We start from the raw sequence: 25,726 nt of genomic DNA on the forward strand, positions 1-25,726 counted from the left end.
CTGGATTTGGATCAAGGACCTTTATTTATAGCATTTTATTTAGGATTTATTAGTTTAAAGAAGGAGCTTTGTGTCTCATGGGTTCTTAAATATTAAATAGAGTCAAAAGTCATGTGTTCCCTTCTAATGGCAGCAATAAAAACAAAAACAAAAAAAAGCAGGCAATTTTACATTAATTTAAATTCCCTTATATTATCCAAAGATAACTTGGTGAAGTAATAGCAAACCCTAGAAAATTTTCACCCATGCCATATAAACAGTTGGTTGCAGATGTGAATAAAGTGTTTACAATATAGCTTATAATTAATTCGTAGAAAAGTAAAAGATGACTTCATACTAACATAAAAAAACACATTGATCCTTTACATATTGAATAAGCAAACATATATTTATATGTTTTATCTATTTGTTATTCTTATGTTATTTTTTATGCTTAAACTGCTTTCTGTCTTTTTTTTCATTTTTTTCTCATTTCTAAGTAAAATCATCATTATGGCCTGTGTTTGTCCCTAAATAGTACCTGCAAGTTCAGAATCAGATGGGTTTGCTGTGAGTCAAAATAGTTACAATTTTCCCCCATGTTTTGTTTGGAATTGAATTTGGAAATGAAAGTTTTTAGCAGTTTAATTCACTTCTCCATAAAGTTTATGAAGCAGCAACAGCTGGTTGAATCCATGGCAGAAAAAGCCAACTTCTAGTGGCTAAGCTATTGTTTCAGAATTAAGGGAGAAAACTCATTAGCTGTTAATGAAAACACAGGGAATAAAAACAAATAGCACAGAAACCCTAGCAAATAATTACCTTACACCTGACACAAAGCTGCTTTATCTTTCTGCTCCAACCCTCAGAAATTCCCAACTTATCACTCTATGGAGCATGAATGAAATTGAGTTTGACTCTAAGGAAAGAACAATAGAGAAATCATCCTCCTTATAGGCCCCTCAGCATGATATTCAATGGAGAATCTGCCACTGAATATACTAAGGGGTGTATCTAGCGCCCAATTCTTATGACACTTCGGATAGAGGAGCAAATGACCAGCTAATAGCAGGTGAACCCTTGATATAGTTCCCCCAGTTCTTGTTTAGAAATACAAAAGGAAGGGACTGGAGGTAGTGGATGTGATTAATGGAGATATTGTGTGTTAGGATATATATCTGGATAGAAATATATTGATTCTGAGCAAGTTGCAATGGGAAAGTGTGTCTCTAGTGGCAAGGGGTCTTGCTTGTGAGAAAACCACTCAGAGCAGATGGAGTTCTAAGCCCTAATTGTAGAGCTGCTGAGTGGAAATGTCTGTCACTGTATTTTGTGATCATTTATGTCTGATCCCACTGGACTATGGTTGTGGCCACTTGGAACTGCGATTATAAGAGCTGTAGATGAAAGCAGAGATCACTTGCGATTATGTTTTAAGGAAAAATGATGTTCTAAACTTCAACAAATCCAAAATGACGACAGTAATTGCTGGTTCTTCCATAAAATTTTTCACCCATGCATCTTGAGTAGCTGTAATCATTTTAATTACACGGGAGTGTCTATTTATACAGTGTCACAGGCTTTTTTTCTGTGTGTGCCCAAGGGAGTTGGGCCACTTGATAAGACACTGAAAACACTTATAGCAATATTTCCATCATCGGGAACTAATTACACTTGGATGTAAAACTTATTTTTAACTGTTTCCCCCATTGCAACCATTTTTAGTACTGACCTAGGCTCTGTTTTTGCTGCATTGAGTTGGATACCTTTGTTGTATACTTTACGGAGTCATGGTCTTGGATTTAGCACAGAGGTAGCTGTTAAAAGCCCACCTTGGGTAATATGTTTAGATACCATAGGAATCACATGGAAGTGACTTTTCCATCTGATGTTAGTAAATCAGATGGCAGGTATTTTGGATAAGACTTTAAAAATGGAAGCCCTAAATGTAACTGGATTGGATCCTGGGACAGAAAAAGGACATTAGTAGAAAAACTGGTGAAATCCAAGTAAAGTCTGTAGTTTAGTTAATAGCAATGTACCAATGCTAATTTCTTGGTTTTGACAAGTATACACTAGTTATGTAAGAAGTTAACATTGGGGAAACTGGTTGAACAGTATATAGGAACTCTTTGTACTGTCTTTGCAATACTTACTATAAATCTAAAGCTATTTCAAAATTTAAAAGTTCATTAAAAAAAAAACAAAACAAAATAAAGCCCCTCCTTATTTGCTTTAAAAAAAAAAAAAAAAGCCTGGACTGCTAAAATATGTAAGAGTAAATTTGTCAAATTTTTGAAGCATGCAGAAAACTTTGAGTCTAAAGTGATAGCTGATAAATAATGCTCAGTATATCCTACAAATGTTTAATTTTGCTTGGCAACCCAAACTACTACTTTTTTTTAATGGATTTTGGTTTGGCTCAGAAATTTTAAATTCCTTTAACCTCACAGCTCACTTTCGGGTTACCTGCCAGGCAGTCCATTTAGATTGTCTTGATAATATAATTTCAGTAGATTTGCAGTGATGTTAAGTGGGATAGGGAGCAGGGGAGGGAGAAGCAAGAGGGAGGAGATATGGGGATATATGTATATGTATAGCTGATTCACTTTGTTATAAAGCAGAAACTAACACACCATTGTGAAGCAATTATACTCAAATAAAGATGTTTAAAAAAGAAATTTGAGTATGTTAACCCTCCGTTCAGTATTTGAGAATTTTTCTGCTTATAATTGAAATTTCACAGTGGTACTTTAGCAGAACTATAAGCTTTGTGTCTTGATCAAGTAACCTAGTAAAGGAGAGCATTTCTTTTGGCTCCAACCAGTGACTGTTGTGTGAGGTTGTTCGTTTTTTTAATTTTACTTTTATTCTCCACAATAAACTCCACGGTTTATTTTTAAAGTCCTATATCTGCAGGTGTTCAACTCAGTTATGGACATCTACCTACCATTGAGCGTATGTAGAAGAGTCTAGATATGATCATCTAATTTATGGAAAGAGAAGGCTACAGTGATTCGCTTTTAATCATTTTATATACTCCCTATCCTTCTAGTTTAATTGTAGGAAATAAACCTTTAAAGTGAGGCAATACAGAGTCAATGTAGGTTGTTTGGTTTCACGGCTCCCTAGTTGAAATCCAGGGCCAAAACTCTACAGTGTTTACTGAGATTAGCACTGGCAATTTCCTTTGGAAATTAGTATTTGAGATAATATTAAATTCAGTTGAAAATCCTCTTTTCAAGTTTGTGAAATGAACTGAGCAGCTGTTGGTGCCCTTTTATCAGCAGACTGTACCTCTGTTTGGGGGATTTTAAGGAAAGCCATTTGCAGTGCAGAGCCTTTTCTTCTGGTTTCTGAATGAGCTAACATCTTCCTGCTAAACCTTTTAAAGTATCATAATAGCATGGGCCACTTCTACAAAATATAATCCAGTGTATGTTGAAAACACCCAAAAGAGATTAGCATTGTTTTAATTGCATAACTCAGTATTGTATATATATTGCCTTTCATCGAAGCCATTTTACAGAACAAATATTACCTTCATAGGGCTTTTAGAATTCCTAAGAGGCTGGTTGCATAGGCTGTAAACTAGAATTATAAAGAGAACTTCCTTAAGATTGCAAAACAAGTAGCGATTTAAATTGGAATAGCCCAGCTTCTCTCTAATTTTACTTCTCTTATTTTTCAGAGAAGGAAAGAATATTGACCTTGCTACATTATATTATGTATAGAAGTTTAACCCTTTATGTAATTTATTCTATTTCGTTTGGAAATAGAGGCATTCAGGGTAAAGGTTGTAATTAATGGGATATTTATATAGCTATGTTTTCATTTTAAGTGTGATGGAGAAGTTTCTTTCTGTGGCAAAAGTTCTCCTCATTTTAAGCTAACAGTTTCCAAGTTCTAGTTAGTTAGTCGAATGGAAAATTTCCCATCCAGGTAGGTTGGTTCTTGAATTTATTTATGTTTCTCTTGTGTTAATGGATCGTGGCCACGTCCATCAAGTAAAATATATATATTTTTTGGTGAATACCAGAAGGAATCTACAAAGACTTTTATAAAGATGTCAAAAGTATGACCTTTTTTCTTTTTTTGTCCCTCAGGGGGAGACCAAGCTGAAAATTACCTTGGACAGGATAGCTCCGATGATAATCACAGTGGAACTCATGGCCCTTCTCTCACATCAGATGCACCTTTTTTGTCAGATTATCAGGATGAGGGTGAGTGTCATCTTTCTGGCTTTAGGATGACCATACTTTTATACTTTTTGTCCTGGGGTTTTTGCCTTTGGTCATTTTCAGTCCAGCAGCCTTCAGAAGGTTCTCTGTATTGGTAAACACTAGTTCACAAAGAACAATTATTTGTTTCATTATGATGCTGATCCTCCTAGGTAATTCAATAGTTCTGAAGTTAATGTACTTAGGGAAACACTAATTCCATATTGGAGCAGGAAGACATCATTATTGATCTTTCTATAAGAACTGTAGCTGAAAAGCTAAGAGGGCATTTTAAGATTGCAGAGCCCAGTTTACCATTCTTTCAGATTTTTTAGCCTCACTGAGTTTCATGAGAACTAGAGCTTTCATTTAATGATTATTAGATTATTGATTTATTGTGGATTATTTGAGACCCTTGAGCTTATCATATTATAATAAGATATTATTTTTACCCATGCTTTCACATACCTCTGACCATATTGGTGTTCCTCAGGGGAAGGGAAAGCCACAAGAACCATAATGCAAATCTTCCTGGAGCATCAATTTTATTTGAAGATTTGGGAATGGGAAGAGTTAAATAATTCAACCCTTATAAACACATTGGTATGTAACAGAGTGGAATGCAAAATATATATGAATTTTTAAGATACATGAATATAAAAGTTTTGGCGTCGTGGCTGCCAGTTTCTGGCTCAGGCTCAGCTATTCCAGGGGTGGGGGGTTTACAGTGCCTCTTCTGGCATTTGGCCGCTTGACCAGAAGGGTTGATCATCACTGATACACATGGTTATCTTATCAAAGTCTCTCTTGTGCCTTTGCAGTATGGGTGGGGGGGAGGTAGAAATGCTACTAAACTGAATATTAAATTGAAAGCTTATTATTCACTTAGGGATTGGGAGTAAAGTTGGTAAATTATTCCTTATTTTTCTTTATTAGTCTGTGATCTTTCTATTTATTTTTCTTCCAAATTTCCCTCCGACTTTGGCATTTTCCAAGTGTTCGTAATCCCTACCTTCCCTTCTCTTTTTAATTTATCACTAATTCTTATTTCATTTGGCCCTTTCAGTGATTCATATTTTCTCCTTTTCATTGAGTTGATAACCACCAAATGAGAACTATGGATTCAGTCACACAGACACAGTGTATTTTGCTTGAGCTTTGTGTATTAGCACAATTAGTAATACCCAAGTTTTAGAAATTGGGCCTTAATGTGAGATCTGTATATTGGTTCAGGTAAAAACATTGTTTGGATTGAAAGCTTAATAATTACATTGGTAGCTGATTAATAATTATAGAAAATTAACAGTGCAAAACATTTTAAAAAAATCAACCTTTCATTTGTTTTTGATCAATCTAATGCTTGACAGAATTAGAACAATAGTACCTCATTAATGCCTAGGTCACTTATTTGGTATTTCCAACTTTCCCAAACACAGCTGAGAATACAATAAGTAAGCCAGAAAGACCTCTAAGTGAAAATAGATGTTCCTGAGTCCCAGGTTAACATTTATGTACCTTACTCCTGGGAAAGCCCCTGAGGCCCTCACTGGGGATTCCTCTTCTTACCAATGTCTAACCATTACAATGTTTTGATTTCTCAGCCCACACAGTAGAGTGAAGCATCCAATTAGAAGAAAAAGTACTGTAAAGGCATCAATTAACAAATAACATTGAGGAAAGAAACACGAAAACAATTAAAATTTGTTATAGAAAACAAAATCTATAAATAAAAAAAATTTTTTTTTTTGGCCGTACCGCATGGCTTGTGGGATCTTAGTTCCCCGACCAGGGATCGAACCTGCGCCCTCGACAGTGAAAGTGTGCAGTTCTAACCACTGGACCGCCAGGGAATTCCCACAAAATTTATGTAAGAACTAAAAAAACATAGTAGCCTGCGGCCATATTGTACTGGAGAGAGAAATGGCCCGAACTCTCCCCTAAGAGCTCAGTACCTTAATAAGGTAAAACTTTTAATTAGCCTTTATTGAGCACTTACTATATGCCTTGCATTTGTGTTCTAAGTACTTTGCATTTATCATCATTTAATCCTCAGAACAGCCCTAAGAGGTAGATATTAGAATTATCCTCAATTTACAGATAAGGAAACAGACCTAGGGAAGTTAATTTACCTAAGATCGAATAGCTAGTAAGTAGTATTACCAGGATTTATGTCTACACAGTCTTGTTCTAGAACCTCTGCGCATAACCACTCTGCTATCCTTACCACTATCCTTATCTGAGTTATCAAAAAAGATGGATTCATATTCCAGATGTTTTGGTTAAGACTGTATAGATACACATAGTATGTTTAAAATATTTTCATTAAAAATAGTTGAAATTAAAGAAAGTAATTAGTGTTGAAAGAGGTAAACCTATTACCTGGAAAATTCCATAGTGGAAACTTTGTTCCATAATAGTTCCCCAGGTGTTTTAATAATAGTAAAATTTTACCTAATAGATTTTTATTTTCAGTTCTGTGCATACAAGTTAACAGAATTCCCAAAGTGACACCTCTACCTCAATGGTAGAGGTAGGAATAGACTTGTTTATGTGTTAAAAATTTGACTGTAGGATGATGAGATAATGTTTAAATATGAGTTGCTGCAAAGCATTGAATCTAGCACAGTGCCTGAGTGCCTGATGCATAATAGGCACAATAGATGTTTGTTTCCTTCCCCTGAAAAATAAAGATATGTACATTTCCTGTGAAATTAAAGAGAAGCTTATAAAGATGTTAAAATTTTAAGTAAACTTTATATCCTATTTAACTAGATTGCACCATTATAGAGAACAGTAATACTTGATATGCTATTTATTCATTATTTTAACAAATACTTATTTAGAGATTATAAGGTAATAGCAAGGCACTGTGCTAAGCTGTTAAGTGAAATAGGCAGTGAAAAGGCAAACACAGTCCCTGCCCTCATGAAGCTGTCCGTCTCATTGGGAAAACACACTATTAACAAGTTGACAAATGGACAAATATAAAGTCAGTGTCTTCGCTTGCTGATGAGACAGCTAGGGTGATCCTTTAGGAAAAAAAGATTTTTCTAAAATTTTCTTTGTGGTGACATTATTTTAGACTTTTGGAATTTTTATTTTTATTAGAAAAATGAAAGGTCACTGTTAAAATATTTCAGCTTTGTTGCTTTCCACCTCTAGCCAGAGCAGTGTCCTAAACGAACAACAATGCAAGGACACACAGTCTGACCCATTTGCCCACAACTCCAGTGATGAGAAGCAGTAACCATGGTGCATGTCGTGTTTGGGTCATGCTTTTGTGAAAACTACAAAGAGCTCTAGAAGAATATAGAAACCTGGCCAGGTGCACTGCATAAAATAAAAACCAAGGTTACAGGCTAAACCATGCATAAAAATGAGAGCATGTTGCTACCTAATCACAATTCCTTCTCTGCTTCCTTAGTAAGTGCTGTCAGTCTGAGAATGTCAGGCTATAGCCTATGGAGAGACACCTACAAATAAGAGCATAACCCCATCATCAGGAGTGAAAACTTGCTACCAAGTAATAATATTTAGATTTATAGACTTAGGAAGGCATTGTTTCTACCATATTGAAGGAAAAAAATTTAGTATGAAACATTCAATACAATAACTATACAAAAGCCAGCCAATTATGAAGCTCAAGATCTGATTGCTTTCGTCGTCCAAAATGTACAATATATTTTAATGTGTCTCTAAATTTATTTCATTAGTATTATGAAGAACCCCCATGCACATACATTTTTTAAAGATGGGTTAGGGAAAATGATTGTTCTATAAGGGTATAGTAACTCCTTCTCAAAGAAAAGGAAAAAATAAAATTATTTTATAAGGGAAGAAACCTAAAATCTATAATATTGTATTATGTATCATGTATACATGTATCATGTATTATTACATTCTAATTAAAGAAAAGGTAATGAATGGTATTGGGCAGATATGTCTGGGAAGAAGTGAGAGAGAATGTTTTTATAATTTATTTTTACATCGGAAAACGTTCTTATTCTCCAGCAAAATGAAAAATAGAATTGGAAAAGTAAAGACCTGTAATAAGTGAAGAGCCTTTATTGACCAATTTATTAAATGCTACTTGATTTAAAAGAAATTTTAGACCTGTTAATATACCAGTAGTGGCCATTTTCAACTCCAGGCCTTTTCTGAAAGATACATTAAAAAACATAGAATATTTTGAAAACAAAGAGAATCGGTTTTTTATGGCTTTATTATTATTATTTTTAAATTTATTTATGTATTGGCTGTGTTGGGTCTTCGTTTCTGTGCAAGGGCTTTCTCTAGTTGTGGCAAGCGGGGGCCACTCTTCATCGCGGTGCGCGGGCCTCTCACTATCGCGGCCTCTCGTTGCGGAGCACAGGCTCCAGACGCGCAGGCTCAGTAGTTGTGGCTCACGGGCCTAGTTACTTCGCGGCATGTGGGATCTTCCCAGACCAGGGCTCGAACCCGTGTCCCCTGCATTAGCAGGCAGATTCTCAACCGCTGCGCCACCAGGGAAGCCCTATGGCTTTATTTTTAGCACTTTATAAAAACATTTCTCTGCTTTCAACTTGGTTCTGAAATAGAAGTCAGTTTTGGATTTAATATTATGAATAACAGACTAGCTTTTGTTGATCATTGTGTGTTTTATTTCTATAATAATAAAAACAGGAATAAGAAATTATTTTAATATCTTCTCTAAGGGAAAGAAGAATATATTTTAAACAAAACTTTTATTATTGTGAAATTAAAATGAAAGTTTAATTTATTGATTAGATTTTTGTGGCTGGAATTCATGCTTGTCTTAAGTTTCTTTGTACCAAAATTAGAATCTTAGAATCTGAGAGCTGGAAAAGATGATGGTCATCTAGTAACAGGAACAATTTATTGAGCACTTACTATGCTGTACTAAGTGCTTTTCGTGGATTATCTCATTTAATTCTCAAACCAGCTCAGAGAGGAAGGAACTGTTATCCCCATTTTACAGATAAAGAAATTAAATGAATTGGCCAAGGATGACATGCCTAATCTATGGGAGGTAGTGGGTGGGGGTAGGATTCCAGTAGATTCCAAAGCTGCTGCTTTTTGAAGACCTCTTATTAGCTGGTTGTTTGACTTCTGAAACACCCACTCTTATGGGCTTTATGTATCATTCTCTTGTTGCTTTTATTTCGCCGAATATAATGTTTATTTTAAAATAAATGTGTTCAAAGGTATTTATCCTCTAAAAACTGCTTTAACTGCATCATGCAAAATTTGATATGTACTAATTTCATTATAATTCATAATTCCATTCTAAGTATTTTGTAATTTCTTTTATGATATCCTTTTTAACCTATGTGTTATTTAGAAGCGTTTTTGTGTGTTTTTTCCTGGTTTTTGTTTTGATTTGTTTTGTTTTAGTTTCTAGGGATTTTTAAATCTGCTTTTTTTATTTTTTAATTTTTATTTTTCTAATTTTATTACATAAGAGCCTAAAAACATAATATATACTATTTATATTCTTTAGACTTTATTGAGACTTCTTTTGTCACCTAGTAATAGTTTATGCTTTTGTGCTATGTGCATCCTGAAGTATTCATTGAATACACTCTTAACTATTTCTATACTTGTAAATAATGTTCTTCAGATCTTTTGTATCCTAGCTTTCCTTTTATCTGCTGGAAGGCTTGTGTTAAAATCTCCAATTATAGTTGTAGATTTATCCATTTTTCCCTGTTTTGTTTTACATTCTCAAGGCCATGTTTTAGATACTTATAAAGAGGTCTAATTAATTTAAAAGGTTTCCTCTTATTGAGCTGAAATCCTATCCCTAGAAATTCTGCTAATTAAGCTAGTTTTGCCATCTAAGTCTACTCATAGCACCCCTGATAGACTTTATATTCAATGAGGATAAAAAATGTTTGTTCACAAGCCAGTTTGAGACCCCATTGCTATGAGTTGTGTATAAGGCCTGATTTTACTGTATAAATTATATTGTTTCACAGAATAAATAAACTGTACTTCTTACAGTGTTTACAGAGGTATGTGAATTAATGGTGCAGTGATTAGCAGTAAGTGACCTCTCTGATCAGGTAAACCTTAGGCTGAATACTGCTGACAGCTTTGGAGGAAAATGCGTGTGTTTTATGGCTGCTTTACTTGGAATGTTAGAAACCTATTGCAGGCTCAGTCATTGGTACCCTGGTAGGTTGAAAGAGTTAATGGCCTAAAAACATCAAGCCATTTGCTTCCTTCTCACTGACAGGGTCAAGCCCATTACTTTCTTCGTGTGTATTTTTCTTAAATTACACAAACTATATGAACATATTTAGAGTTGTTAGTTCCTTTTTATTCTATTATATGAAGATAATGAAAGTGACTCAGATAGTCCCTCTCCATATATGATTATGTAAATAAACATACATACATTCAAACAAGCATTTATCTCATTTTCTTTTTATCCTTCAGACACTTGCTTTCATCTTTGTTGCGTGCAGGTATATTTTTCTTTAATAAAGGCACATGACTCCTGTCAACCCTAACAGAAGTTATATCCATGTGTTTAGAGTACACACTGTGGAACACAAAACTGGTTTCCGTGTCTGTGTTTTGAGGGTCAACGAACAAATTCCTACTGTAAAACACATACTTTCGTGAGCATGGTAGATTTCTGAACAAGTTTCTGTTGGCTTCAGGTGAGTCCATCAGATTTCAAATGATTGGGAGAAATTAAGGACTCAATGGTGAGTTAACTGTGATAAGGGTAAGTAAGCTGTCACTCAGGATTGCAGTGGCCTCCTTCATGAAGATAAATGTCTTATTAGATCTAAGACATCATGTCGTTTATATAGTCTGGTATAAATCACAGATGAAGATGACAAACTGGGTTTCAAAGTTGACAGTAATGTATATAACTTAAACAAATGATTACCAAGGATTATACATGTTTTGTGAAGAATAAGAAAACAATAACAATTATCTGTCTATGAACTTCCCATTTTTCATTCTTCAGCCCAGCATGTTGGGCTGTTGGTGCGTGTTTAAACTCTAATCTTCTGTCCAGTGCTCAGTAAAGCACTCTCACATGTGTTGATGGTTGGATATCTTATATAATGCTTCTTTCACTAGGAAAAACTCCTTGCAAATTTAACCCACGTTTTAACATTAAAACCGTGGCATTTTAGAGGTGGAAGAGACTTGGTAATCACCTGATCTAATCTCTGTTTTACCAAAGAGGAAACTACATTTTTAAAAAGGCTGAGTGCCTGGTCTTATGGTCAGCAAGACAGAACCAGTGCAGAAACCAAGACCTGGCTGTGGTCTCCCCTGACGCATACTATGTACCTTCCCTCACCTGCACGATCTCAGCATGCTTTTCAGTGCAGACCCAAATAGCTTTGCCTGACCATGGACCTTAAGCTATTTCTCACAAGTTTCAGTTAAGTCCTTCAGACATGTGTGTCTCTCTGGCCTGTGTATGTTCTTATCTTCTTCCCAGGATGATTTGGAAGCACTATATTTTATAAAGAATTTCAAAGGGCCCCATAAATGCTAACAATTATAACTGTGAATAGCATACAATTAGTTTCTGAATTGACCTGACACAGAACTAATTTGTTATCTTTTTTGGCCTTTTTGTCCATGTTATAGATTTTAATATACTGCCAATGAAGAGTTAGTTATTGAATACCTATATTGAATACCTTTATTCAGTCATGAGTTTAGAGGCTGTGTGGAGGATACAAAAAGAAATAAGATGTGATTCCTTTCCTTAGTGAGCAAATAATCTAGCTGAAGAGAGAAGACTAGACACCCCCACTATAAAGTAAATGGTACATAATCAAGGGCTGATTTTCAGGGACAGAGTTTTCAGAAAAAAAACCAACTGGTTGGACTTGCAGTAGTTTGGAAGAAAGTCAAGATAAGATTTGGCCTGTGCTGTAGCCAAAGTGTTTTTAGAAATCTTTTCCAGACTGGGAGTATGAGCAAAAGTCCATTCTTTGAAAGGTCAAACATTTTTTGAGCTTCCACTATAATTAGTAGTGAAGTAACAGTGGCCGTCTTTAAATGCAAATAGTTGATTTTTAAGTGAGTGATTTGGCTGATGAGATTAAGCTTTTTCATATTGCCTCAAGTATTCTTGTTTCTCTCCAAATTCTAAACTAGTCAATGAGTGTAATGGTAATATGAAAGTCCTAGAATATGATTACTGAAGTTGTTAGTGTGGTCATTACAGTGGTGGTTAAATGATATACAGTGTTTTGGTTGCTAGTGTAGTATATTTATCTGATTGATATATAAATGAGTCAAAGGCAGACTATCCTTCTTCAAGCCCCAAAGCCACTGACCATTTTTATCTCAAAGTTTAATATTCACTTAAATGTGAAAGAATTTTGTTTAAGCATAAAACCTTCAGGCCAAGTATATAGATACATATACTTAATTTATATAAGTATAAATTTATACTTAATATATATTATGCTTTATATATATGTGTAAATATATATATTTTTAGTCATTTCTTCATGCTTTGGTGATCCTTGTTTTTCTACTAGCCATAAATTCTTTTGCTTTATCATAGAACTCTGACTTTTCAAGCAAAAAGTAAACGTTAGTAATGCTGCTTAAAACAATGCTGAAACCTGTTAATCTAGAATATTATTGTCTACTAGGGGAAGATTGTTGAATTCGCACGCTATAATTACACTTACGGTCTACACTGCCCTTCTGACTTTGAGTGACAGTCTTTTTTATGTTCGGCCCTAAGTAGCTTTAACCCAGATACATTAGCCTAGTGGGAAAGAAAGATTATACAAAGTGGTTTCTCTGGCTTGTAAAATTGGGATTTATAGGGGAGTTGTTCCTTCATGGAAAGTTTTCACTTACAGAAGCCTTTAGCCAATTATTTGCAGACCCATTTCTAGGAGCTGTTAGGATATAGCTTATGTGGTATGGTATATTTTAATGGAATGCTCTGAGAAATGAACATCATTGTCATAGTTAATTTCGTAATTATGTTATTTCATAATAATACTCCAGATTTTGTTTTAATCAAAAAAGCACAGGGTTAACTGGGATCATGAGCGCTCCTTTCTACAAATGACCATTATCATCATTGTAAGACATTTATGAACGCCCAAGAACATAGTTGGGCCTAGAGATTTTCACAGCTTAGGGAAAAAAATCATTTGAGTTATCTAATCTAGACCTTCTAATGAATTCACATCATTCTTACTAATATCTCATTTAATTAATTATCAAATATAGCCATTATGCTCTGTATTCTTCCTTTGCAGGACATATTTCCCACCCAACTATTATTACTAATTTATTCTTCATGTCTAACCTAAACTTTTCCTTCCTTAGTTTCAGGCCGTTGCTGTTTTCTGTACCATCTTCCGAGAATGAATAATTCCCCTAATTCATTTATATTGTTACCTTTAGAAGGTATTTAAAGACTGTGAACTTTCATCCCCAGAGTCTTCACTTTTCCAAACTACATAAATTTCAGTTCCCTTAATCCTTACTTCACTTTGCCCCTGTAATACTCTCCAATTTTGGGGTATTTTATCACATTCCTTGATATTTTCCATTCCAAGGGCATCACCTAACCAAGAAAGCTGCCTTTTGGGGAGGGAAGCACTAAAGTGTAAAATCTCATATAAACCACTTGAAGATGCCTAAGTGTTTATTTGATGTTGGTGTTGGTGATCATCTGGTGGGCACGCCAGTGTAGTGCTTGCTTTGGCATATGTTGGGATATATGTGTATTTTAATGCCTTAATGTATTATGGCCTGTTGTAATTGAATGTCTATAAAGTAGCAGTTAAAAGGGTTTTATAGACCTTAGAAGAGATTAGAATTCTCTAGCCCCCTCTTGTGGTAAAAGAAAGTACAACTTTTGAGCTTTTCTGGATTGTTTTGTTGCAGTTGACTTCCAAGGCTAAGATACGTAAGTTCTCAACGTGGGAGCATATGGAATGAATCCAAGAATTTAAAAATTATATACTATTACATATAAAAATTATATATACATATATATATATATATATATATATATATATATATATATATCCAAGAACATACGCACACTCAGATCTGAGAAGATCCTGTTCTTTTATTAAAGCCCTAAAACCTAAAAGATATTACTTTCTTACAACTATCATTTCAGTATATTCTTATTACACAAGTCAGGAGGAGGACAAATAAAACCATAGTCTTGAGGGGTTTATATTCCTAAATAGGTAAATGAGGGAGGCTTGAATATGAATTTTAAACCAAATTTGCAGGTATTTTTTCTTTGCCATTAAAAATGGATATTGTTAGCATTTCTAACAGATATCCTATATCTCCTATAATAAGTTAATTTTACCAGCTTTGTAATTTATTATTGTAACATTCCTTCTATGAATTTCAGATATATATAAATGTCTAGTAAATAGCAAACAGATGAAGGGAAGACTGAACTGGCATGCAAATGAGTTCATGCGTATTGCCTATGGAAAAAATTTCTACATGTAGCACAAAATTATGTTTGTTTTTCTAGGAGGTCACTAAAAGTAACACTTCTGTTCTGCCTTGGAATAGTTGGTCTATAGACAACAACCAGTGAAGAGTTGCTGTTAATATACCTTACATGGCAATCCAGGAGGTGAGAAGATTAAAATTAGACACTGTCCCTCAGTAGTTTTTTTTAAAGCTACTCGAAAAACTTGAGTAATGGTTAAGGTAGACTGCCTTTATGCTCAAGTCACAGTCTAATGAAAAAAATGGGGTCCTATTTAGCAATTCTGAGAACTCTAGAAATAAATTTGAGACCATGCTTTGTTAATATTAAATTTTTTTCTAAAAGAGAATATTTAATATTATGCTAATTGAGGAAGTACAAGAGAAGAATGGCACAGACATAGCAGAACAAAATGAAAAGGGGTTGGTCACAGGTGAAATAAGTGAGAATAGCATAATGATTTAAATATTAAATAGGAAACTGGTAGTTTTGACTGATTGTCTTTTTTCTCCCCCACTTGAAGAGATGATATTGGTTATTTTTTTCAAATAGGGAAATTAGTTCACTTTATGTGCTTCTCCCTTAAGATGTATGAATAAAATTTTATTCTCAGCTATTTATTAATTTTTAGTATTGGTATTCCTCTGAACACCTGAAGACAAAATTTAACAAACCTAAAGACGAAATCTCTTAATAACAAAGCATTTATGGATCTTCATAGGAAGAGTCTATCTTTTCCACTTTTTAAAAAAACAGTAATTTGACATAAAATTTTTGAGATTTATCTGTAATCAGATTAGGTGATCTTATTCACCCCTATTGCCTGATCTGTGTCAGGTTTCTCAGGCAACTGCTGGATCTGATTTTTTTCATGTTAAGGCTGTACTTCTCATGAGATAGACTAAATTGTGGACTTTCTTAAAAACTTTGGAACATTCTTACGTGAGTAGAGATGCAGAAAATGGCCCTTAGTTATACGTGTGTATTTCAATTGGTTTGGTCATCAAAAAATTGCGACTGATCTTGGATACACATTCTTTGACTATTGATTTAAAATTAAGCATATATACTTTCACAGAGCTCAAGTGTACCTTTCTTATTTTGAGGTAAGTCTTTACTTGGCTATTGGAAAAAGATTCATTTTAGAAAAATTGCTTATGAACTCAGATTTATTAATCAGTTAAAGATTTTTATTCTTTCTTTTAGCATTAAAATTAGGGAGCTTAAAATGACCAATTTCTTGGATGGTTACAGTTAATAACATTATAATATAGAAACTGTTTGCAAATATTTGACTTTGTAGCTATAGGGAGGTGTCACAGGGTTTGCTGGAGTGTCATGGTCATTGTCAAAGTATAGGATAGAAGAGATTTTCCTAGAAAGCCACATCTGAGTTCTTGTTAAGTGTCTTATTATAAATAATTATTATTTTCCTTATCATATCATTAAAGCTGAAAGTAAGACAGATTACTTATTTCTTCCTTGCTTTTTCACTCTGTATGTGCAAGTGCCTTCAGCTGTAAAGAAAAATTTCCTAAGGAACACTAGGGCAATTCAAGGAGCTCGTCATGTGAAATCTTTTGCATGTTTGTTTCTTCAAGAATAACAAATTTATTTAAATTTGGTAGTGTTGTCTTTAAGTGTTTCTCCCTTAATTTGGAGTTCTTTAAAATTCCGTTTTCATTTAGGATGAGACATAAAAAGGGGCCAAAGAAACTTCTTACTGTTTTTTTCACTTGTTCAAATCCTGCTTTTCAAAAAACCAACTTCTCACTGCTTTTATATTTGTTCCATGGACAGATTATCAAATTATAATTTAACTCTAAATATATATTAACTTTTTAAAAGGTATGTTTCGTTTAGTGTTACGAGACAATATATATAGCTCGTCTTACCAGTGGAAAAACATTTTTCAGCTATATAAGAAGTCCCAGCTTTATCTAAATGAGAGAGAAAGGTACATGCATGAATAATGACTTTGCATATTGGGTGCAAAGAAACTTAGAACAAATGTTGGAAAGGTTGATATTAATTCCAGTTTAGTTAGGAAGGCTAGGTTACTCCACTAAATATACATAGTAAAAATAAATGCAGACTAACTTGCAAAGGTACATAAATTTATAAACTTTTAGGATGTTTACATTTTATATCTGATGGTGGCCTTCCTTCAGCATTTTTGTTGTTTCTTATACTCTTTTTGTTTGTTTTAAGACGTTAGTTAAGGAGAAATTGCTGGAATTGCACAAGTAAATTCTAACAGTTGAGTTAGTAATTACAGCGCATTTTACAGTTCACTTATGATTGTTACTAGTGTTGCTGTTATAACGGTTACAGTATGAATCACTGTGCAGAGTGTTGCAGGGATCCTGGTCTAGCACTACAGAGGCCAGACCTAGGTAAAAACTTACACAACTTTAAGTTTACTTTTCCTATATGGAATAGGCAAAAACTGAGTTCTGATTTAGTTATAATGTTCTTTAAACTCTTACCCAAGTTATCACTGACAACAATTCTAACACATTCCGTTTTTCAGTCCAAATGATATAAGATCATATTGAGTATGATTTTCAATATATGGCAAAGGTATAAAATTAAAAAGAGGTTTCCATAAAATTTTTTGCACACTCTGCTAAATGAATTATTGAAATTCCAATAAAGACTTTTTTTAAACTCTAAAAAGCAGTATGGGTTTTATTTTTCCCTCAATCCTTTCAGCTCTCATAAATGTCCCCATGAAAGCTATATCCGCAGGGTTAGAAAAGAGTATATTCTATAATATTTACCCGATCAGGAAGATTTTTTAAATGTGGCATCTCCGTGTGAGATATTGACTGAAGGGGCTGGCAGGTTTACTGGCCTGGCAGATACAGCAGGTTAGCAGTAAATCCATGTGGTAAAAAACCCCTGAGAAGTTTTTGATTAAGAAAATTTTACTATCCTTTTCAAATGAAATATGCTGGTCATTTTTTAAATGATAAAAGCAGATATTTTATGTTGTTGTCTGAGTCAGATTCTGAAATATATTTTAATGAGTTTGTTGTATGAAAGTTCCTGGATTTCTAAGATGCTAACTTAAATTCTCAGTCCATAGTCCAGCATATCCAGATAACATGTAAAAAGAAATGATAAAAATAAGCTTATTCAGCAAAAATAAAAATAAAATTTTACATCTAAAGCCAGAAAACCTGCATTCAGAGAAGAGTTAATATTGTTATTCTTTTATAAATGTTATCGGTAACTTAGAGATGTAATAATATTCTGAACTCTGCTTAATGGTGAAATTAAAGAAAAATATTTAAAATAACAAATGTAATTTAAAATATTTGTAGTTTCTAAGTGCAAACTAAAATTATGAGGTAGTTTTTTTAGTGCATTACAGGTTACATTTCTACTTAGAGTCAATGAGAGCAATAATTAATTTAAAACATAATGTGACGAGACTCTGTTAAGTGATAAACAATTTTATTGGGAAGATAAATTTAGAAATAATATTTTGTATGGAAGTTCACAATTAAAGTTTATAATTTATTGAGAATTAAATTTTGAGGATGGTGCCTGCTCCCTCAAACAGCCACATGCTCAATGAATATATTATCTCCCTCCTCACATGTTTCATTAACAAGTTCTTCTTGAATTTTACATAAAAGCTAGTGTTTACAAAAATAAACTCAAAATGGATTAAAGACCAAATTGTAAGGCCAGACACAATAAAACTCTTAGAGGAAAACATAAGCAGAACACTCTATGACATAAATCACAGAAAGATCCTTTTTGACCCACCTCCTAGAGAAATGGAAATAAAAACAAAAATAAACAAATGGGACCTAATGAAACTTAAAAGCTTTTGCACAGCAAAGGAAACCATAAACAAGACAAAAAGACAGCCCTCAGAATGGGAGAAAATATTTGCAAACGAAGCAACTGACAAAGGATTAATCTCCAAAATATACAAGCAGCTCATGCAGCTCAATATCAAAAAAACCAACATCCCAATCCAAAAATGAGCAGAAGACCTAAATAGACATTTCTCCAAAGATATACAGATTGCCAACAAACACATGAAAAGATGCTCAACATCACTAATCATTAGAGAAATGCGAATCAAAACTACAATGAGGTATTACCTCACACTGGTCAGAATGGCCATCATTAAAAAATCTACAAACAATAAATGCTAGAGAGGGTGTGGAGAAAAGGGAACCCTCTTGCACTGTTGGTGGGAATGTAAATTGATACAGCCACTATGGAGAACAGTATGGAGGTTCCTTAAAAAACTAAAAATAGAACTACCATGTGACCCAGCAATCCCACTACTGGGCATGTACCCTGAGAAAACCATAATTCATGTTTAAAAAAAAGAGTCATGTACCACACAGATGTAGAGGATGGACTTGAGGACACATGGAGGGTGAAGGGTAAGCTGGGACGAAGTGAGAGTGGCATGGTATATATACACTACCAAATGTAAAACAGATAGCTAGTGGGAAGCAGCTGCATAGCACAGGGAGATCAGCTCAGTGCTTTGTGTCCACCTGGAGGGGTGAGATAGGGAGGGTGGGAGGGAGACGCAAGAGGGAGGAGATATGGGGATATATGTATGCGTATAGCTGATTCACTTTGTTATACAGCAACAACTAACACACCATTGTAAAGCAATTATACTCCAATAAAGATGTTAAAAAAAAAAGAGATCTATGTCTCAAATTGATTTCTGGTTGCTGTTGAAGAAGAGTTATGTGTCTACATACCCTCCCAAATTAAACTTAATTTTTAAAGAAATCTTCAGCACCACAGTAACAAAACCTGCTCTTTAACTCACCGAGATCCTCTGTTCTACCCCACAATTTCAGGAAGAGGCAACTAAAACAATCAGCATCATTCTTCACCTAGATAATGCTTTCTCTGCAGCTAATAGTTCCTTGTTCATCAAGGAAACAAATGTGCACGGAGGTGACGTACTCTTCACCCACCACTCTTTGTTCTAGGGTCCCTCAGACTGATTATATCAACCCCAACACTGACAAATATCCCCCCAAACTTTAACACTATGTTAAATTGAATTATGACATTTTAAGGTTACACTCCCTTGGCTGAAGGTTGATTGTCTCTCAGAGATAAAGGAATTGTGCTCAATGATAACAGAATCCTTGCCTTGGAATAATCCTCACTATTGAACTCCTAGCTCTCTTTATTTGGTTACTTGGTCACTCTCCGCCCCCAACCCCCGCAACCCGGGGAATGACTAGATACTAAATTGGTGATTCACCACTCTCCACCAGCTCCTCCAAGGATATTTTAGAAAGACCCACAAGCATTCTAGCAGGTGAAGGAACATGACATAGCAAGCAAATGGAACAACTCCTTGAAATGTGCTCTCACTTGGGGAGTACCAACTACTAGAAACAGGAGAGACTCAGTTCTTGTTTGACCTTCTCCTGGCAGCATGAATTTGTAAGAGGATCTGAGGATACAAAATGCTTCCCTTCTCCTTTCCCCAGCCTTCCAGTTTTTCATGCATGCATTTAATCTCTGTTTTTTAAAAAGATGTGATTTTTTAAGTTTTTCTCTGGAGGCAGAAATTTCAGAATTGCTGTCTGGGCAAAATTTTAAGCTGCAGCCTTTGTTGGTGACAGTGATGGTGACAGTTCTTTATGCCAATCTTTGCAGTTCCAATCCGGCATGCCATTCCATAAATGTCTTTATAGTAGTAAAAACTACTGAGTAATAGTAAATTAAAGCCTGTCTGATGAATTGTGAATACTCTCTTTTTTCCTCATATTGTATAAATTTAAGAGAACTATTATGAGTGGAATTAATAATACCATAGAGAAAAACTTTAGTTTAGCTGTATTGTACAAATAGCAGAGAAAGCCCTATTTAGGGAAAAGTGTTTAAACAATGCATAACATCATCCTACAGAAGATTTACTAGCCTGACCTTCATCACCAATAGCAACAATCACTTAGTATGCAACTGTGCTGAATACATGGCATTCTACAAGGTGAATTAATAGTACCTGCTTTCTATAATAAATTTATTGAATGCGTACCGTATGCCAGACATAGTATTTTACATACATTATCTCTAATCATCATTACTACTGTGCAGTGTAGGTATTATTGTTCCCATATTACAGATGAAGAAACTGAGCATCAGAGAGATTAATTTGCTCAAGGTCCTAAGATAATAAAGTGGCAGAGGAGGGTTTGAATAAGTCTATATACATCCAAAGCCCATAATCTTTCCAGTATGCCACACAGCCTCACAGGAAAGGAAGTAACATTTGCAGTTACTTCTCCAGATACTTGTATACACTGCTAAAAGGAAAAATTGGAGATTCTGGAATTAATTGGGAAAGCAGTAGTGTATTAATGGCTACCATTATTTGAGCACCTACCCTCTGGCAGGCATTGTGCTAGGCACTTACACAGTTTCATACAGTCACCTTTTAATTCCAATATTCAAAAGCTAAAGGGCATCTAATTTCAAAACTCATGTTTCTTCCACATTGTCTTCCAAGATTGTATAGAAGAGAGAGAGGAAAGGGGCTGTAGCACAATGCTATCCAATAAACTTTCTGCAGTGATGGAAATGTTCTATAATATTTACACTCTGCATTTAGAATAGCCACTACCATTTGTAACTACTGAGTACTTGAAAATGTGGCTAGCGAGGCTGAGACTAAGTTAGGGAATTCCCTGGTTGTCCAGTGGTTAGGACTCCGCACTTTCACTGCCGAGGGCGCGGGTTCAATCCCTGGTCTAGGAACTAAGATCCCACAAGCCACGCGGCGCGGCCAAAAGTATACATATATTTTAGTTAATCTAAATGGCTTCATGTAGGGGGGTTGGGACGATTGGGAGATTGGAATTGACATATATATACCACTATGTATAAAACAGATAACTAATGAAAACCTACTGTTTAGCACAGGGAACTCTACTCAATGATCTGTGGTGACCTAAATGGGAAGGAAATCTAAAAAAGAGTGGATATATGTATAACTGGTTCACTTTACTGTACAGCAGAAACTAACACAACATTGTAAAGCAACTATACTCCAATAAAAAAATTTTTTTTTTATTTTAAAATTTTTTAAATAAATAAATAAATGGCTTCATGTAGCTAGTTGATACCATATTAGAGGATGAAGCTGTAGAATAATTGCTACTTCTTAACCAGATAGTCAAGACAACCTGAAAATGGTATTTCAGAAACTTCTTGAAAGATGGATTGGATATAAGTTGGGTGGGCAAGGGAAGGAAGAAAGGAAGGCTCAGGTATTGGCTGTGGCTGAGGAGAAGGTCAGAGATGTGAGGTAGGTGAATAGGCAGAAGGACCCTCAAGTAAATTTATGTGAGAAGCCCAGAGAAAACAGGATGTGGAGTGGAAGAAGGGAAGTGACCTGGCAAAGTGCTTTGAAGAAGAGCATTAGAATCCATTAATGGATTTGCACAGATTGAAAGGTAAATAAAAATCAGCATTTTTTTTCAGTATTCACCCGATGTAAATCATTACTCAACATTTTGATAAGTGGCTTTGGAGTGAGTCACTTAAATGGTACTGTGATGTTTATGTATGCTAGACGCTTACAAGCTCTCATCCTGCAGAACTCAGAGCTCCTGAGTCATAGGGCTGTAAGTTTCCGGGCAAGGCTGGGAGGCTGTCATTTATTCCTTCACAAGTATTCATTAAGTCAACAAATCTTCTTGTTCTGTGTCAATGCCATATCTAACCTTTCTTTTTTTTTTTTATAAATTTATTTATTTATTTATTTTTGGCTGCGTTGGATCTTCGCTGCTGTGTGCGGGCTTAGTTGAGGTGAGCGGGGGCTATTCTTTGTTGCCGTGCACGGGCTTCTCATTGCAGTGGCTTCTCTTGCTGTGGAGCACGGACTCTAGGTGCGTTGGCTTCAGTAGTTGTGGCTCGCGAGCTCCAGAGGGCAGGTTCAGTAGCTGTGGCGCACGGGCTTAGTTGCTCCGTGGCATGTGGGATCTTCCCGGATCAGGGATCGAACCCGCGTCCCCTGCATTGGCAAGCGGATTCTTAACCACTGCACCACCAGGGAAGTCCTAACCTTTCTTAAGAAATTAATTCTCCAAGAAATTTTAAACTTTTTATTATAAAAGTATTTAAGCCCCTTGTAATGAGTAATGCGGACACTAATTTGTTTACTTTTATAGCACTTTACAGTTTAAAAATCTTGTTTGAATGTGTTGCTCCGTTTAACCCTCACAGCAATCTCGAGGTGAGTGGTATCTTTGTCTGATAAGTGAGGAAACTTGAGCTTGAGGTTTGTCTGGAATCATGCATCTCACCTGTAGCAGAGCTGGAACCCAGACTGGAAGCTGGGCAACTGCAGAGTCTGAGTGCTCCGACCACACTCTCTCCATGGCTGTTCATAGCCTTCACTCCTTCTGCAGTGATAAATACAGACATCCCAGTGAGCTGTGATACTTTCATGTGTGGGTTTCCATTTTTCAAATTAAGATACTGAGGCACAAAAAAAGTCAAACATGAGTCATCAAGCCTTTGGGTCCAAATGCCGATTTGCAGGGGAAAAGGACAAAAGAACATGTTGAACTGCCCCACGAGTACACAATTAGCAAAGTGCTGACGGTAGGAAATTCTAACAAACATCCTAGATTTTTCAACGGATTAAATTATAAGGAAAAGTAAGGGATGAAGGACAACATGTAGATTAAAAGAGATTGACAAGAAAATTTTTTACGTGGGCAAGATTTTTGAAAAAATTAAGGTGCAGATGCAGTCAAACCCCAATCTGAAAACCATGATTTATTTTCTGGTCTATCACTTAGTCTCTTGAACTTTATGCTTTTCTGTACTTATACTGAAAGAGTGTTCCATTAGTTTAATATTTAGCAATCACTTTGGAAAATACATAGTTAAATTTATTTTTAAAAGGAAGAAGAAATAAGCAGTAGTTGCTCTTTTTTGTATTGACCCTAATGGTTCATTCTGAGTGACTATAAACCCTTTGCCCATTCAGTTTTCTTATCACACACCTTGTGATCATCACTTAAAATGGTTCTTTGGAAAGAAAGCATTTTGGATTGAAGAGCTTTATAATAAGTTCCTACTATTCTGTAAATCTTGATAATGCTCAAGCTTATGGTCATCAGAACAAGGAAAAATCTAGAAAAACAGTGAGGAGAAACTATTGGACATATTAATTTCCTGCTCTGAGTTCTAATCTACAATCAATATAAGAATGAAAACAAAAATTTTTTAAATGATTTCAAACATAAAAGGAATGCACATATACTGTGAGCTGTAATGTCCAAGTATTTAAATTTGGTCTAGATAAACCATTTAAAACAAAATTAGTTCTTCACTCACAGTCTGAGTTCTTCACTCAAACTCCTGCTGAGTTTGCAGGAAATAAAATTTTCCATGGGACTTCCCTGGTGGCGCAGTGGTTAAGAATCCGCCTGCCAATGCAGGGGACACGGGTTTGATCCGTGGTCCGGGAAGATCCCACATGCTGCGGAGCAACTAAGCCCGTGCACCACAACTACTGAGCCTGTGCTCTAGAGCCCATGAGCCACAGCTACTGAAGCCCACGCGCCTAGAACCCATGCTCTGCAACAAGGGAAGCCACTGCAATGAGAAACCTGTGCACCGCAATGAAGAGTAGCCACTGCTCGCCGCAACTAGAGAAAGCCTGCACACAGCAACGAAGACCCAACACAGCCATAAATAAATAAATAAATAAAATTTTAAAAAAATTCCAGTTACAGACTCTATTTCCAATAAATTCTAAAGCTCCAGAAGATTGAAGAGCTTGAATCATTTGACCTGTAGAGTTTCCCACAAGCTATGATAGTTCCTATTTTTATCTTCTTTTGTTTTTATCGTCTCTTGTTGCCCTGGCTTTGAAACAAATGCACTTATCAAGGTTTCAGGAATAATGTGGGACAGGAAGATTTTGACAGACATCCTAATTAGTCTGACCCATACTAATATAAACAAATGCATTTCCCTCCATTATTGGGACAGTTCTAGAAAGAACAAGATGTACATACAAACATGTTTATATTTTGGGTTATTTATAATAAAGGTGGAATTATTGATGCTTTACAGTCTTGAAAGGATTGCAAAGTGTAATAGCATTAGTATAACATAATGTATTTAAATTTCCCCATATTCTACTTGTTTTTCCTTCCATAAAGATTACTCTACTCATTTGTAGAGATGTGAATGGACCTAGAGACTGTCATACAGAGTGAAGTAAGTCAGAAAGAGAAAAACAAATACCGTATATTAACGCATATATGTGGAATCTAGAAAAATGGTACAGATGAACCTGTTTGCAAGGCAGAAATTGAGACACAGATGTAGGGCACAAATGTATGGGCACCAAGGGGGGAAAGGGGGGTGGGGGATGAACTGGGAGATTGGGATTGACATATATACACTAATATGTATACAATAGATAACTAATGAGAACCTGCTGTATAGCACAGGGAACTCCACTTCACTGTACAGTAGAAACTAACACAACATTGTAAAACAGCCATACCCCATTTAAAAAAAAGTTTACTAGTGAACACTTCCCACTAAATTATACTTTAAAAATCCTGGACACTTCCCATTTTTGTAACACCCATGGATTCTTGTACAGCACATTATATCAAGAATTGTAATCTGAAAACAAGCTTGCAGCATTTTCTGTAGGAAAACATGGGAAGTTCTGACATTCATCCAGCAAATATTTGTTGGTGCCCTGTGTGTGTCATACACAGCCGGGCACTGGGACTATGGCAGTGAATAAGACACGACCCTTCCCTCCAAGAAGCACACGGTCTATTTGGAAAGACGATATTTGAATGAGTAATTTGACTGCTTAGTGGTAAGCACGTTATATCATATATATATATATATATATATATATATATATATATATATATATATGTGTGTGTGTGTGTGTGTATATATATATATATATATATATATATATATATATATTTTATGAGGAACATAAATGGTGTTATGAGAGCACAGTGTGGGGAGCAGCAACTACACC

The 25,726-nt window shown here is 35.2% G+C and overlaps 1 protein-coding gene across 2 annotated transcripts in view; it reads left to right on the forward strand.

The window, feature by feature from the left end:
- The window catches only part of SKAP1 (src kinase associated phosphoprotein 1), a 282,843-nt gene that overhangs the window by 83,574 nt on the left and 173,543 nt on the right, over positions 1 to 25,726 (forward strand). For both annotated transcript variants that reach the window (XM_082441766.1, XM_082441767.1), the window contains exon 4: positions 4,086 to 4,202. In XM_082441766.1, coding sequence (XP_082297892.1) covers positions 4,086 to 4,202 — 117 coding nt within the window. The remainder of the gene's footprint in view (positions 1 to 4,085; positions 4,203 to 25,726) is intronic.

The sequence above is a fragment of the Balaenoptera physalus genome (assembly GCF_965194825.1).
Source record: "Balaenoptera physalus genome assembly, chromosome: 20".
NCBI lineage: Eukaryota > Metazoa > Chordata > Mammalia > Artiodactyla > Balaenopteridae > Balaenoptera > Balaenoptera physalus.